General features: G+C 40.7%; 1 protein-coding gene across 6 annotated transcripts in view; it reads right to left on the bottom strand.

The window, feature by feature from the left end:
* ARID1B (AT-rich interaction domain 1B) overlaps positions 1 to 16,477 on the bottom strand; it is a 313,503-nt gene that overhangs the window by 154,151 nt on the left and 142,875 nt on the right. For 4 of the 6 annotated variants that reach the window (XM_014950916.1, XM_014950919.1, XM_014950920.1 and 1 more), the window contains exon 4: positions 2,527 to 2,568. The exons of the other annotated variants lie outside the window; for them this stretch is intronic. In XM_014950916.1, coding sequence (XP_014806402.1) covers positions 2,527 to 2,568 — 42 coding nt within the window. The remainder of the gene's footprint in view (positions 1 to 2,526; positions 2,569 to 16,477) is intronic. 6 annotated transcript variants of the gene reach the window in all.

Below are 16,477 nucleotides of genomic sequence, written 5' to 3'. Positions count from 1 at the left end.
AAGAATTTGTCAAAATCAATATGCGCATCTTGCATCAAAAGCATCCTGTAGCTGATTTCTACATGCACTTATCATCATCATCAAAGACTCAATATTCAAGCAGGAGACTACATCAGCCAGATCTTCAGTTCACACCAACAACAACTACCGTGAAGTTGAACAATGTTCTGCCGTCTCACTCACAGCATTTTCCTGGGAAACAGCCCCATTCGCTGCCAGAATGCGTATTTGCCATGAGACTAAAATCACGGAGAATTTCAGACTAACAAATAACATTGTACACTCTTTCAGCAGGCTAGAAATACCCCTTTTTAAAAACAGTATTGTAGTATCTACAAGCAACACAGCCTGTCAACAAGCCTAAAACTAAGTGGTACATGTCTAAGGATAGGTGGAACGGATACAGACAACAACAGAGTCATCCTCTACAGCAAATTTTGCTTCTGCTTATGCCTACAGATGTATGATGTTTCAAGTTGAAGCATATGCTACACGCAAAAAAATAAAGATAGCCCCTTCATCAGTCTTCAGTACATCCGGAAGGAAATTCAGGCTAAAAGCCAGTATCAAGGGCAAACTCTTAACCTTACATCCTTCTCAACTATGTTTATCTGCTATTCGCCATACCAACCTATTTTCTGATTTGTAAAATTAAATTTATTTTTCATTTAAAAAATTGTGCTTGTAAGTATTCTCCACGAGCATACCAACTCATTTGTTAATGAAACAGAGACACTAACGTTTATTTGTCATTGAGACAGACAGTAAAGGAAACATTTCTAAAGGGAGAGGAGAAAAGAAAGTGCTTTCACAGCATGTCTAAATAGACAGCTAAAATAAATTCTGGGAGTAACAAATTTGGGATGATACATTTACTTTTCTTCTTGACTGATAAAAGTACATGTCATTCCTAGACATATATAGTTCCCTATACAATGCCTCTATATATAGACATTATTAGACATTAGACATTATTAAATGTCTATATATACACACATCTCTATATATAGACATTATATACTATTATATAGTGTGTATATATATGCACTATATAATACTACTATTTTAAGACAGTAAAAAGACTGTTGATTCTGAAGCTCAATCTTAAAGAAGAGTTGTTTGGTCTCTGGAGGATGATGTTAAGAGCTGGTGACAGTACTGATCTGGATTTGTAAAACTCAAGCTTAGTAATAGAAAATTCTTAAAACTTCTGGTAATAGAAAGGAGTTTCAAAGGATGTCCACCAAGAGGACTCCAAGACTGAAAAAAACCTTGCAAGTCTAGCCATGAAGAAAATAAGAAGCCTCCTCCACAGTGTTGCAGTTGTGAGAGCGATTGGGTACAATAATCTTCAGTAGTATTTCTGTTTACCCACCTAGTCTGAAGGATTATGGAGATGAGTTCACAAGAGCTGACCCTCCAGGTTTATTAAATATTCAACGAATATTCTGTATGCATGCTGGGTATTAAATAAAAACTAGAAAATACTGCAGACTACCATATGTTAAATACTTCAAATAATACTGGAGAAGTTCCGTTTTTTAATAATTTATTTAAATCGCTTTATCACGTATCAACATAAAAATGTACAATACGGACACAATGTAAATTCTGGCACCATGAATATTTAGATGCTTTTAAAGCTTTTTTTTTCTCTTGGTTAATTTTGTTTATTGTATTCTATATAAACCTGGGGAACTTATTTCATCTTTTCTTGATTTTTTTTTTCCATGGTAGAATACCATTGCTATTTTCTCACCTGCAGCAGTGTCACAGCATGTGGGCCTTCAGCAGCAGGAAACTCTTCATTGTCATGATTTAGCCTACTGTTCCTACAATATTCTTCTTCCCCTCCCTATCCACTCTCCTCCCTATCCACTCCCCTCCTACACATAGACTACACACAATCTGCCCTGCTTAAAATCATCTATTAGCAGTCAATTAAAACCGTGGTCATCACCATGATGCTCACCAGCCAGAGAAACTTGGGTGATAACCAGGATACAGCCCAAGCATTTAGCAGAGCGGGTCTAAAGTGGTGTCTCCACCAGGCACACCGTGTGCCATGCATTGATCTACAATTGAACACAGGGTGATGCAGCTGTTCAACCCACCACTTTCTACTTGAGATGCACTGTGAAAAAGGACCACGAACCAAGTGGCTTGCTCAGCAGACTGCAAAGCAGATTAACAACTATAATTTTTGAGCTGAAAATCTACAGAACAAGAAAAAATCCAGCATTTGGGCAAGTCCAATCTTAAAAGGTACTACAAAGCTGATGTTCCATGTTTCCACATGGGATTCCGCAAGCAAAATTTGCTCATGGGTTTTATACCAAGTAACGGGATTAAGACGGCCTGTGTGTCATTCCCAGATTACTACACATGAGGGAAAGTTTCTGAATTGATGGATATAAGTCACAGGATCCTTAATTTTCAGGTTGCAAATTGTTGTCTTCTGTGACATCACATCCAACAATTGAAATTGATGGGACCTACATAACAAAACTGCATCAAACTACAGACCTTGTGTCCAAATGTAGCATCCTCGGAGGCCAAGACTTCAACCTGAAATTATAAGGAGAAAGATCATTTCAAATTTAGCCACCACCAAGAACCTCTCTCTCCTGAGCACAGCACCACAGTCCAGGTGGTGGACTGTGTCATCTGTAAATGAAGACACCAGTCTGGGTCAGCCCTAGAAAACCTCCATGAGATAGGACATGCTGAACTAACAGCTGACAACAGAAATCCTCGAGAGAGGAAACTCCGAAAGCATCCCCCATGACGCAAAAAAAGGTTTCTCAACCTAAACGACATAAAGAGTATCTGTCAGTGTTCCAAAATTTACTGTACTACAGCTGGAACACTGTTCTCCATATGGAGTTTTGGCTACACCAAAAAGCTGCCTGAGCACAACCAGAATCATCTGCCAAGACAACTCCTTGTAAAAAAAGGCTGGAAATATCCAAACTCTTCCCTTCCTGTTATCTTCTAACCAGGCTGGGTACTCCTCCACCAGCCCCAAGCGGAACAGCACTAACGGGAAAACCCTGCAGGCTCCTGTCCTGAGCACAGAGCATTCTTTGAAAACCACACATTCGGGGAACACAAACTCCCCAGGCAAAGGCCGAGACAAGCCGGCTGCAAGATACAGTGAATGTTTGAAAGCTTGAGGAAAGCAAGCTGCTAGGTCACCCAGGGGTGCCCCAAATCAAGCTCCTCGCCGGTTGCCACGCACCACACAGCTCCAGGAGCTGGTACACACTAAGCTGGGACAAAAGGCAACACGTGCAGAAAAGCAGGCGCACTGATTTTTCATTAGTCTCCTTAAAAATACTTCACACTTCAGCACCTTTCACCTGAGAACCTCGGTGCTTTTATGAATTCTAATTAATTAAGCTTCCCAATACACCGGTGAAGTAGGAAATGTCATCGTCTCAATATACAGACAGAAGAGTGAGACAGAAAGAGGTTAAATAATTTCTTCGTAGTCATGTGCCAAGCCAGGGACACACTCAGGAGAAGAATCCCAGATTTCTACTCCCAGGCTCACAGTTTAACAACTAGGAAATTCTCTATTTCACTGATTTACATCCTATTTAAAATGCCTACTGCCGCATTATAATTTATACAACTAGTATAACTATAACTAATGTATCTAATCTCCAGTTTAACTTAAGAAGAGTGAAGGATTTAAAGCGAATCAAGAGGGAAAAAATGAATGTCAAGTTTCAGCCTGAAGCACGTTATAATGCCAGAGTTATAAACCCCTGAACAAGGGGGTTTATAATGGAAAGGCTGATAAACTAACAATGATGGCAGCACTTAAATATATTTATGTCATGATCTAGCAACATATGGCATCTCTTCATCTCTAAATTAAAAAAGGGAGGGAAAAAAATGGGGGAAGGAGATAAAGCATTTAAAGGAAATGGGAATAAAAGAAGAAAATGAACCTGAAGTTACCCAATTGTGACCCGTCCAGGTGACCAGGAATAGCAGTAAGAGGCTACAAAATAGCACCTCATTCAATAGGAGGTAGAAAAAAAAATCCAAGTAAATAAAATCAATCTAAAATGATATGTATTAGCTACTTATATTAAGCTTCTAATCCTTTAGGCACTTTATAAATATTAAACAATCAGTCCTGGTGAGACTGATAAATATCCATAATATATTTTACAGATGAAGAAACAGACACAAGGTTAAGTGACTTGCCCAGGGCCAAAAAGAGAATAATCAGCCACTGGATTGGAAATAACAGTATGACTGCTTGTCACAATACAGTGCCCTACTCAAGTGGCTTCTGAAAAAAGTCATTCCAGTATCAGAAGCAGTCCGGTTAGGGTTAATGTGGTGCCCATCTAAACTGTGAATGCTCATTTTCGCTAGGCTGATTGTTTTGGTACAACATCTAGCTACTGTAACTAGACAGACCCCAAAACTTGAACAATCTCGTTCAAAACTCACTCAGCTTTCTCTATCCAGTATCGTGCCAGTCACATACCCCAGATGCTACCTCCAGACCCATTAATGCCTATTGCTCTGCCAGATTTCTGCTGTGGAGATGCATTAGGAAACCTGGAGCCTTCTCTGTGTCACCGTGTCCCTCTCTGACTCCCTCCTTGAATCCAGCAGGGCTGCTGACTCCCTGCCAGCCCCAGCCCACCATGCTGTCCCTTGCTTCTCCTCCTCTCCTTCCCCAGTGGTCCCAGTTGGGTTAGTGGCCCCAGCGAGCCGGTTCAGTGGTACCAACAACCAACAGGATGGGCTGATCACACTCCTGCTCAGTGACAAGAGAATGCTCACGACTGCCATCCTTTCAAAACACATGAATTAACATGGCACAATGACCAGCACATTTGCAAAACTCAATCCTCCTCCTTTTCAGGAGACTGAAAAGAGGAACCAACTGTGGTATCAAAGGGGAAAGCAGACGTTTACGCTGATGTAACATACTCTTAGGCTCTTTTACATATAGAAATATTTTATGCTTAGAAACACAAGGCTCACAGAGACAATAAAATGGTTTGGAGCACACCTATTGGTGTAGATAATTCCAATTAAAAAAACCTTATTGAGCAGGTCTGATAACGCCACTTCTGTTTTTCCAAGAGTGATCACAACACTTCTGTGATAAATACTTGTCCTCACCTTCCAGATAATGGAATAAAACATCCTCTGTATTCTTTGTTACTACTGTGTTCACCAGGGTGCTAGTGTCTTAGTCCATTCATTTTGGTTTTAACCTCTTTGCCTAAAAGGCAGATTACTAAGAGACAAGTAACTGCTGACGCCATAAGACACACAATATCAACTACTGAAACAAGATGTGGGGGACAATGTGAGGTTTTCCTCACGCTGAGTTAAAAAAAAAAAAGCCAAAATGTATTACAACCTAGGCTGAGCGGACCCCCCTCTAGTGGGAATGAGAATGTACTTCAATCAGCACCCATGTTGCCCAAGCAGAAGAGAAAATTTCCTTAAGAATCAAGCAAGCACCATCTTTCCCTTAATCATCTTCAAAATATATCACTTCCATCCCAATAAACAAAAAAAAAATGAACAAGAGATTCATTACTCTTCAAGATAATCAGACATTAATTAAGAACTTCTCATTATATACTTATTTGTGGCAGTTACACATTTCCTATTTTAGCTGTCTGTTCTGACTGTATATATGTAAATATATTATCTTGGGCAGGCGGGGTGTTTTTCTTTTATAGTGAAAAATTCACTGCATCATTAAAAATAAGCAGACTTGGCTCTTAAATGAAGCACTGTTGATTTCAGATGTGTGTGTGTATATATATGTATCAGATACAGTAGCTTCCCCCAGGCGCTGCTCTGAATCCTTGCTTCAGTCCACTTCCCACTCCTCACAGCAGTGTTATAGTCAAATAGGCCTGTTTGCCTTGTGTTTAATTTCTATGTAAAAGACACTTCTAATCACTGTTCATTAGCGGTTTTTCCAGTTTATCTGAAGAATCAAACGGCCTTTTCACTTCTAATAAACAAACCCAAACCCTGCTGCAGTATCTTGTGATTCTGGGCTAGAAGGCCAGTGGCAAGGGGTAAACGAGGAGGCAGTATTCTAGAGTGTATTAATCACACACTGGAGATCAATTACCCAAGAGGCAATCAGTGGTTTAAGCAGGAGCATCCCACAGGCACATGCCTGTCCTGCCTGGGCAATCCCCCCCCAGCACCATTGCAGCCCCTGGGATGGCCAAGATGGTGCCAAGAAACTCCACGGGTCTTCCTCAACGTGTGACAAGACAAACCTTCTCATCTCCCAGCACAACCTACATGGTCTTTAAAATGGGCAGCTGTGGCCAAGACCGCTATTGCGTATGTAGTATTCTATAATTTAATAGAATTTAATAGTTTTTTATTTTACAAGATGGAAGAATTCATAAAAGTGTTCACATCAGCCTGAGGATCCCTGACGAGTAACACGTGGAGTAGCCTGGAACAAGCTGGGGAGCAGCCCCAGCTGCTCAGCTGAGACCCAGCCCCAGCTGAGTCTCTTTTTGTCAGAAGTAATGAGACTTACTCAGTAATTTTATTTTGCTTTTCAATAAAGGACTCATACAGCTCCTATTCCATAAACAATATTGCATCGCAACCAAGAGACTTGCACTAAATCATGCACAGAGTCATTTTTACCTCCCTGTCAAAGAAAAAAGGAGTTGAAACAGATTAAAACCTTGAGGAGCAACACTGAAAAATACCTTTCTGGAACAGAGTTGTACAACCTAGTGATCAGATGACACAAGGAACTATTATAATTTGGTCTTCTCCAAAGCCATACTCAACACTGATTCGGTCCTCAGTGCGGTCCAGCTCCTTCTTGTCTCATCAAGACTTTGTTTGAGATAGGATTAGCTGAAGCTGAGCAAGAGCCACGGGAAGCAGAATACCGTTAACAGGAGGAATTACAGCCACGCTTAATACCCAGACTGTTATCCAAACAACACAATATGAGGTAGTAGCAAGTAGGCAAGGACAAAATAACTAACTCGCAGAAGACATGGGTCAAAGAACCCCTCTCCATCTTTTTGAGGGGAATCTGAAAATAAGCACTAATAATCATTTCTTATGCATGCCAATTCCCATATAATATCCTGTTAACACTAACGCCGAAAAGGATCATCGATCTACGCTTAACTACCCAGGCAAAAACTCCCAGTACAACACACCCTTAGTGCTGCTCTCAGACTTGGGTCGGAGCTCCTCGGAGTTCATCCAACGGAGCCGCTATTTGCAGCTGGCAGGTGAGGGGGTGACAGCCACCCTGGCAAGGAACGCAGTCGACTGGAGCAGCTCTGATCAAGACAAAATATTCTGCGCAGGCACTTAGAGTTTCCGTGGGTCACACACGAGAATTTGCCCAGCTGGCTGCAAATTTTATAGGCTTTCTATTGTCATTTGTTTGACATTATTATTCTAGGAAAATTACAGCACAGGGCTCCTCTGATACCTAGAGGGTTTTTGCCAACTGCCTGCTTAGTAAAAAGGCATGCCTCTGGCACTTTTAAAATATGCTCAAAACAAAATAAATGTGTATGTTAATACTTGCATTTTGCAATACTTTTGTTCTCCCTGTTCGGTAAAGATCAATCAGATCAGAAAGGACTCTCTTCCCCATGAAGAGAAAATCTGAACAGAATGAGGAAATAGAAGTGCTCTCTCCTGAATTACTGTCAAATCACCCTCTCGCCGTTGGGGTGCACGTCTTGCTCAATCACGGTAACGCAAATGGCATCACACTGCCCAGTTCATCAACACCTTTGTTCTTGCACCCAGTTTGCCCTCTCACTTCACTTACACAGGGCTTCACGGCAGGTGGGGGGAGGCTCTGTAGTCCCAACAACTTCTAAATGGGACTTATTAGTCCCAGCACCCAGCAATGCAAATATAATTCCAATTTCCACACACCAACTTTGCCAAGCTGTCTATAGGAAATAGCCCGGGTAGCCTGAAACCGGAGGATGTTGTAGTGCTTGGTGCAGATATACCCTCACAATCCTTTTCTAGTGCAGATTCTCAGCTTTTAAGGTCTTCCCATCAGCCCAACCGCCCACGCACCACCAGTTCTGAACTCATCTTTTTTAAACAAAGGTGACAAGAAGTTAATCCAGCTTTCATTTCTCAAAGTCCTTAGAAAAGTTTATTTCAAAGATGAATACGGCAAGAGTCATTCATATCTTTAAGAAATAGCTGTAATATCTCCTCCCTTTGCCTGCCTTTTAAAGTAATTTAGGATTCAGCAATTGCAGAAGATCGTTGTCCTTCTCATTGGAAGAGGGACAAGCCTACTTGACCCACACTGGTTTCTGGCAATTTCTCAAGGGCTTGCTGAGGGTGTATGCAGCTTTTAAGGCATGCAGAGCTGTAGTAATAAGCACTGGTAACTGCGACAGTCCTTCCTTCCACCAGTTCTGTTTATTTTTAATGGCAATCACGCATGTACTTCAGGCTGGGTTTCAGGTCTGGAGCGAGCAAGGACTGGTCATGTTCCCTGGCAATCCTTGAACAAATACACCAAAACCACGCCTTTGTTATGACCCTGACTCTATGCCTGAAATAAAGGCATGACAGTCACACAGTATAAATCTAATGAATTAAGGACAGATCAGCTGAGATTTCCTCACTTTCTATACGAAGTCCATTGAGACTACTTACTCAAGGCCTTTCGGTTAAGTAAATGCCATCTCCTCACAGTTTGACCTGTGTAAAAACTGGATACAATGTGACCTAGTTCAGGGCAATTATTCATTAAATCCGGCATCCGCTTTTTCTTAGACTTTCCCTTTAATTTATTTTGCTTGTTCTTTGTGGTATCAGTCATTTATCTCTTAGCTCAGCAGGTCTAGCAATAATAAAGATGAGTCTTCTAATTTTTGAAGCCGCAACTTTCAGCTCCAAAAATACAAATTAAGTAACAAAAGGATCTCTCTTTACATGATACAATAACTTCGTGTGCTACTTTGTGTTTAAAAGGTTTGAAAAGATGTTACAAGAAACTATGCTGCAGCTCAAATTGCTTATTAATTCTCCTCATTCTCCTTATTAGCATGTACAGCCAACACAGTGGCTCAAGGACGCAGCTCGCTGAAGCTGCTCTGCACTTGGTCAGGCAGTGTTCGAGATAAAACACAATGATGCCTCATGTTCTTAAAAGCTGTTTAATGGAACAAATCTGTCCTACTCATATTTTTAAAACTTCTTCTTAAAAGCCAATGTTTTGGGAGAAGCTGATTTATAACAGCAACAACGACGAAATCATTCCCATCTTCAAGGTTGTGCCCAACACACATTCTTGGATGTGCTATTGATTAACCTGCTGGTTTAGTCTCCCTTTGCAAATATTTTGCAAAATCCTGGGAACAAGGCCAATCCCTAAGAAGCAAAAAAATTAGACTCTAGATATTAGCTAACTAAAAGCAATAACCATCACCCTTGTGAGATACAATACTTACAACAGAATTACAACTATTGGAATCAACTTGGGAGGAAAGAAAGTTGTGTGCTATGGGGTGATGGGGCAATTCCTGTAACCTCAAAAAGACAGAAAGGGACAAACATGTTTAGGTCTGCACCAGGAAACAACCCTTACAAATCCCACATTTGAGATGGTGTGCATCTCTGCTCAGAGCACACTCACTGCAGGGGAACCTGAGAGACCTCTCTGTGGGCACGCTCCCATCCCTTACAATCCTGCAATAATTTACTCCTCCGTAGGCATCATACACACAGCTGATCAGCAGCAAATTCATGACAGTAACGTGTTCATCTGCTCTTGCCATTAGGAGACAAAACAGGTAAGATATATATACACATACATACGCATACGCATGTTTGCCCTCTGTAAACATGTATTCATAGTTCAAATTCTTCTGTATTTTTCTGCTGTACTGTTTTTCATATATATATACAGAGATGCGTAACATACAATTAGTTCTTTCACACCAGAACGCTGCATGAAACAGACTAACTGCACTGAAAATTAGCTTTTGATATTTATTTGTTTGACAATGTAGAGATCAAAATGATTGTTGTACTCAGACCGAAATCTCAGAGCAGTCGCTATTTAATTTCCCTTAAGAAAAGAGTGGTAGATATTACAAAAACAAAATTCCAACCTTTCATCCTCACGCATTCTAATATATGGGAAATCCTGAAAAATTGTCATTATACCATGTGACATAAGCAGTAACAATTACTGCCACCCCGTAAGCCTTTTATTGAGGTATTGTGTCTGCATCTTTTCTAAGCCATTTGTATTTCTTACTCTCTTGTACCAACACCATGAGCTCGTTTTCATTCTGCGCTTCCAAAACTGGGAATCGTGAAACCTCCTCCACCAAAACCCACTGCAAAGGGTCCCTTCAGCAGCTGCTTTTGTGTGCAATCACACTGTAGAGAGATCCTGCTATGGAAAACACCCTAAATGGGTTAAAATGTCGCTGCCCTCCACTGGCAGGGCTGGAGGTTCCTACCGACACAGCTCAGCAACCCCAGGGGCCACCTGAACACCCCCTACCAGCCCTTTGGGGCTGAAGTCGGGTCCCGGAGAGTACATACAAGATGCCATCCACCAGTAACTAGGGGGTGGTACCATAATGCTTTCAAATATTATAGAAAGTTCCAGAAAGGCATGTTTTAAAGCCACCCTCACTAGCGGGGAGCAGGTTGTTTAAGGCCACAACTGCAGAGCGCTCCCCTGCTCCCTTTTTCCTGCCTCCCGGTATAATTCCTCTACATACCACCTGTAAAAGTAAAAGCAAACACAGTCCTAGGTAAAACTGCAGGTCTTAAACAATCTTGCCTAAAAGAAGTCAAACAATTTGCAGCAAAAATTGAAGATAAGTGACCAAGGACAAAATCTTTACTGAAACAAAGCTTGGAGTTTCAACTCTACACCATTCTGTCAGCAGCTTTCTTATTTAATTGAGCCCGTATACAAGCAACATCAAAGATACTAAGCTATTTTGTGCTGAAAATATTGGAAGCATGTTAGGAAGAGGTGGCAAACAGAAAGGATCTGTCAAAGGTAACAGATGTATCAAGGGCACCAAGCACTGTGAAGAAGGCGTTAATTATCTATGCTGAAAAAGAAAAGGTGTTTGAAAAACAGAAACTGTTTTCAAAAGATTCAACATATTCCTATTGTGCTCGGGAGAAAAAGCTTCCTGCACCTTAAAGACAACATTATTTTGGGTATGTGGGTTAAAAAGATTTTTTTTTTTTAGGCTATGAGGCACACAATGTAGGGAGCACTCTGTTTCAGAAACATGGTTTTAACTTCAAAACCTTTACTCTGTCTCACAACCAATTCCAACCGTAAATTGCATTCTTTATTCCTACTTTTAATGGAATGGGTAACTTACACAACCTACCTGAATCTCAAAAATAACAGAAAAAGAACACCTTTTTGAGCTCCTTTTTGTAATTTAGCACAATCTCCACAGCACTTTCAACTCCTGCCCTACAAGGACCGTTTCATTTTTCCTTTTGCTTTATCTGAAGAAAGTGGTACTTTTTGAGAATAAAACACGAATAAGCAAAAAAGTCACACCAAGGCAAAATTTTTCACCAGAGGACCTACCCTACATACAGCTTATGTTCTTATTAACTTTTTTCTAGATTGTATACGGTTCTATTCGCTCACAACCTAGTTCTGAGTCAGGAGAAGAAACTGATTCTTTATTATACCTTGCCCCCCCCCCCCACCTTCCCCCATAGGACTGATGAATCGGGACTTTCTAAAGCATGATTTTGAGAAAACCAGTTAACACAAAAATGACATTTTTCATTTTCAATGGGAAAAAAATCAGAACAGATCAGAAAGGAGATGAGCAACAATTAAAAGCAAGGAAAGCCTCCACCTTTATACAAAAAAAAAAAAAAAGCTGAAACATATTTCTCTGAAGATAATTAAAACATTGTAAATGCATGCATCTGATACTGCATAGTCAGCTCAATTAATGTAGTTGCCATAGGAGTGTGATATGATCAACAACAGAACTACGGTGGTCCATGCAACTGTAAATTACGTGGGGAAAACAGCCCAAGCAATTGCCAGCAGGGATCTAACAGGCTCTCAGAACCTGGTCCCCACCTTCCCAACCAGAGAAAGTTCCTCCTGATGCCCCCTTCTCCCGTCATCAGTATCATGCCGTGCACAGACAGTGGCTACTACTGACAACATCTGGGCAATTCACTTGGGCATCATCTGGGCATCATTAGACCCAGAGCATGGGTTTGGAAGGGATGGTTTGCATGACAAAGCATCAACACCCCTGCCAAACAGTCACACAGGAGGAATCCCCTGGGTAATGTTCTATATTTCACATCAGAACTTGAAAAGGTAAATCTGTGGAACAAGACCCAGCTGAACTAAATTATTTTTGCCAATGACCTGAGCTTTTTCTCTTGAATTATTTTAGGCTGCATCCCCATGGCCTCCCCGCGAGGTACAAACATTGATAAACACTCTGACTGGATTAAGTGCTTTAAAAATTATTCAGATGTCACAGCTGGCCAGTTTTTGACCCTTCTGGTATCAGGATTTAAGAGTTTACGGGGAAAGAACAAGTGCTCCAGTCAGTGCCATAACTCCTCCACACCCTTCCAGCTCACAACAGCAAGACACTTCCCCAGAACTGAAGGGAAATCTGGCTCTTGGATCTACTCCGGCTGTACACTGAAGATTTCAATGGGGCAGGCAAAAATACAAACACTCCCAGGAGTTGCTTCAGCCCAAAGTATGGTGCGTAATTATAAAAGCCTTGATAAACCGACAAATCATGGGTTTTTTTTTCCCCATTTTACTTGACTTCTCTGTTGTAATAGAGAAAAAATGAACACAAGCCCTGAAAACACGTCCTTCAAAAACACACCTTCCCCGATTCACATGCACAAAGCCTGAATTTGCATACAGGAATCCAACAATTAGGTTTCTCAAATGCTTGAACTACTTACACAAATTGGGGCTTTTGCTCACCCAAGCAAGCGCACAACGTATGATTTTGCAGACCATGTCAGCATGTAACTTTTTTGCTATACACATAAACCAAAAAAAAAAAGTTAAGTCCAAATTCTTCTCGAAGTTACTTCTAGCAAATAGTGGGTCGCTTATAAAAGCCTGATTAATTGCAGAATCTTGGCTTCAGAATTCAATTACATGTTAGAATATTAAAAATTCTAGAGTCCATAAACAATGACTATAAAACTGTTTATAGCATTTTTACTATTTTATTTGAATACTGCAATATGAACTATAAACGTTTTTTCCTCCACCCCCCACTTTACTTCTTATTTGCTGAATTTTCTTCATGCAGACAGAACAAGAAGGATGCTCGGGGAAAGAGAGAAGAGAAAGGATGTGGCAGAGGACTGACACGCCACCTCCTCACAAACTCCGATCCTTTATGCCTGTTCTGTGAGTTTTATGCTGGGTCTACAAGGGTGCTTCTGGATAATTACAGGATACAAGCTAGCATTTTTTTCCCAGCCTGTCTCCATTTCAAAGCAAGCCCCCTATTCATCCTTTTATTATTATTCAAAGTAAAACAACAAAACAAATCAATTGCTAACAGCCTTGTGCAGTTTTCTAAACTTAGCATTTCTGAACGATGGTGTGCTTATAAGGTAATATTCAGTGCAGCCGTGCGTGTTCAGGCACGAGAACCTTGTATAAATCCTCAACTTCAATGACTGTTTTTGTAAAGATTGCTTTTTCGCACACATACATATTACACGGGTTAGCCTTAAAGAGGATACAGAGAGTACCTGAATAAAGATTTTTTTTCTTTTTTTCTTGCAACTTTTCCTGAAGAACTAAACCCCAGTACTCACCCTGTTTTCCAATTACGGTATCTGCACCAATTATAACAGTAAGCTGGCAGCCCTGGAGACTGCTTTTTGTACTCGTTTTAAGCTCATTTTACTTAGAATGTAAAGAAAGACTTGAACTACAATCTCCAAGGTGAAAGGCTAGTGTTTTAATTTCTGAACCGCACAGCCCTGGTAGGTCTTTTCAACACTTTTTACGCTTTGTGGAGTCCATTTTGTTTCTGTATTTATTTCTGCTTAAGGTTCCCCCTTCTCCCTTCAAACAAAGAATGGATCCCCGCGTTTGTAAGGAAGCCAGTCGTGGACAGGTTTTGCTGCAGCTCATTTGTTATGTCTCACTAAGAGTTTACAAACAGCTGTCCCATGCATCTCCACTGGATACAATTTTAGCCTAGACAAGGGGGGGGGAAATCCAAGCTACTGCTGCCCAAACAACATAAACACAGGAAGATTTTCAATCAATCATTTCATTAATAGGACCACGTCTAATAATATAAGGGGAGGGTGTTTTGGAAGAAAGCCTATTTCAGAGCCTGTAACAGCGTAATTGCGTGGTATTGTTCTTGTGCTAGGCAGGGCTATGGAACGACACTCTCACAAACCAGATTTTGGTGCCATGGTAGGATTTCAATAAAATGAGCCTTGTTTCTCCAACACAAGTGGCTTTCAAGACCACTGACAACTTTGAATTAAATGGTAAACAGACTAAATAAGACTCGCACAGCGCTGGCATTCATCTCCGCTTTGATACAATCAGGTCAGTGCCCACACAAATATATTTCTAGCATGACCATTACTTCTGGTTTTCTTCAAGTTGTTTTACCTGGGCAACAGCATTAAACACAGCAGTTACTAACATACTAATTACGTTCTCCCCATCTCCTCTGTGTCAGCCTGTTGTCTGTCCGCAAACATATAAAGGTCTAGAAATAAACTGCTTCTAATGCAGTTATTTCTGCATTGCTGCGTTTTTAGAGAAAAACACCGCGGCCTCCTTTCTGCTTGGAGCACCCACACACCAACTCCTCAAAAAAAATAAAATAAAAATGAAAAACGTTGCAAGGCTTTTGTTTTCTGGGAGAGAACGGGAAAGAAGCCTTTCTCCAGTCCTTATTTTATTTTTTATTCCTGAAGAATAGCTATCCCTTCATCAAGAGGCTCAATTTACAACCATGATCTCAGATCAACTTTTACCAGTGGGTGTCAGTGTAACAGTGTAATGATATAACGGGGGGAGGACAGGGAGAAAACGCATGAAAAAACAAAGATTTAAGTTTTATTTTTAAATGCCACATTTATATTAAAAGCAAAGAATGTTTCCTTTCAGAACCTATTTAACTGCAGATTTATTTTGCAAAGATCCTCTAACTTTACACTTGTTTGTGTGAACGTGCCCAAAGTAATTAATTTCAGTTTTTGTTTTCCAGACCAGTTTTTGTAATTAATTTCAGTTTTTTGTTTTTTATGTTCTGTGTGTGTACACGCATGCACACGAACACCCACACACAGTAAACCTTCGATATATAAACGTTTTTCATCAAAGTCAGACTGTCTCTTTAATTCGAATTTCACAGTGAACAGTTAAGAGGCTCTGTGGACCCCAACTTATTAACCTGTGCCAATTTAACTAGTATTACTCAAGAGGTTCAAAAACCTAAAAATAGGTGTTAATCTGTGCAGACTGACAGCAACTAATCAGTACCTGCCCTGTCACAACTTCTGTCCCTCCTACTCATTAAGGGGGGGGGAGAAGGAAGTACAGCACATGGGGAGGCACGAAAAGCAGAGTCCTGTTGTTTTATTTTAATTTGCGTTTGTATTTTCTCAAAGAAAGAAAAAACAAAAGCATATTCGGTAGAGCTCAATTTGAAAACTCGTTTCCGTCTTAGCAAGCAATGGCTTCCTGAAATCAAGAACTGCTTGTATGTCTACCAAATCACTCTGACAAAGTGATAAAACCCTTTATTTTTACTTACCATAAAAATAAACAAGCTTAAGAAACATCGGCCCTAGCTTCGAGTCAAACTGGGTGCGCCTGAAGTTTCAAACGTGTGACTTTTTGTCCTTTCAAACGTTTGTTACGTTAATTAATAACCTGGTTGGGAGTCTCTTCCCCACCAGAACAACAAAGGTAGGTGTGTGTCTGTGCAGGTACATCCTCTTCTTCACCTCTCCGGTTCCCTGCACTAACGCCAGTGTTGTGCACTGAGAGAGAACCCCAACAGCTCCGCGCTCCCACACTCTGCTGCCTTTTATGAATATAAACAGAATTATGTGAAGTGAAAAGCGACCCAAGCGGCAGATTGCAGATCACCTACCGGCTGCTGCGGCTACAGGGACAACTGTAGCTCTGCCCCTCACAACCATACCCTAGAAAAGTGAATTTAAAAAAAAGTTGGGCCAGCTCATCACTAAACTGTCAAATAAAAATAAGCACTGAACTAGGCTAGGTCTTTCCGTATATAACTCGTACTGTCCGGGATATGCCGGATTTTGTTAAAGGGAAGAAATATTTTTCTGACTGAAGCCATCACGGGCAGATTTGCAGGAAGTACCAAAATAATCTAAAACAATTCCGTAAAGCCATTGTTAAGAGAAGGAAGTAAACAAC

This window comes from Calidris pugnax, unplaced genomic scaffold (assembly GCF_001431845.1).
Source record: "Calidris pugnax isolate Ruff unplaced genomic scaffold, ASM143184v1 scaffold24, whole genome shotgun sequence".
In the NCBI taxonomy this organism is placed as follows: Eukaryota; Metazoa; Chordata; class Aves; order Charadriiformes; family Scolopacidae; genus Calidris; species Calidris pugnax.
This window is presented reverse-complemented; position numbering and strand designations above follow the sequence as displayed.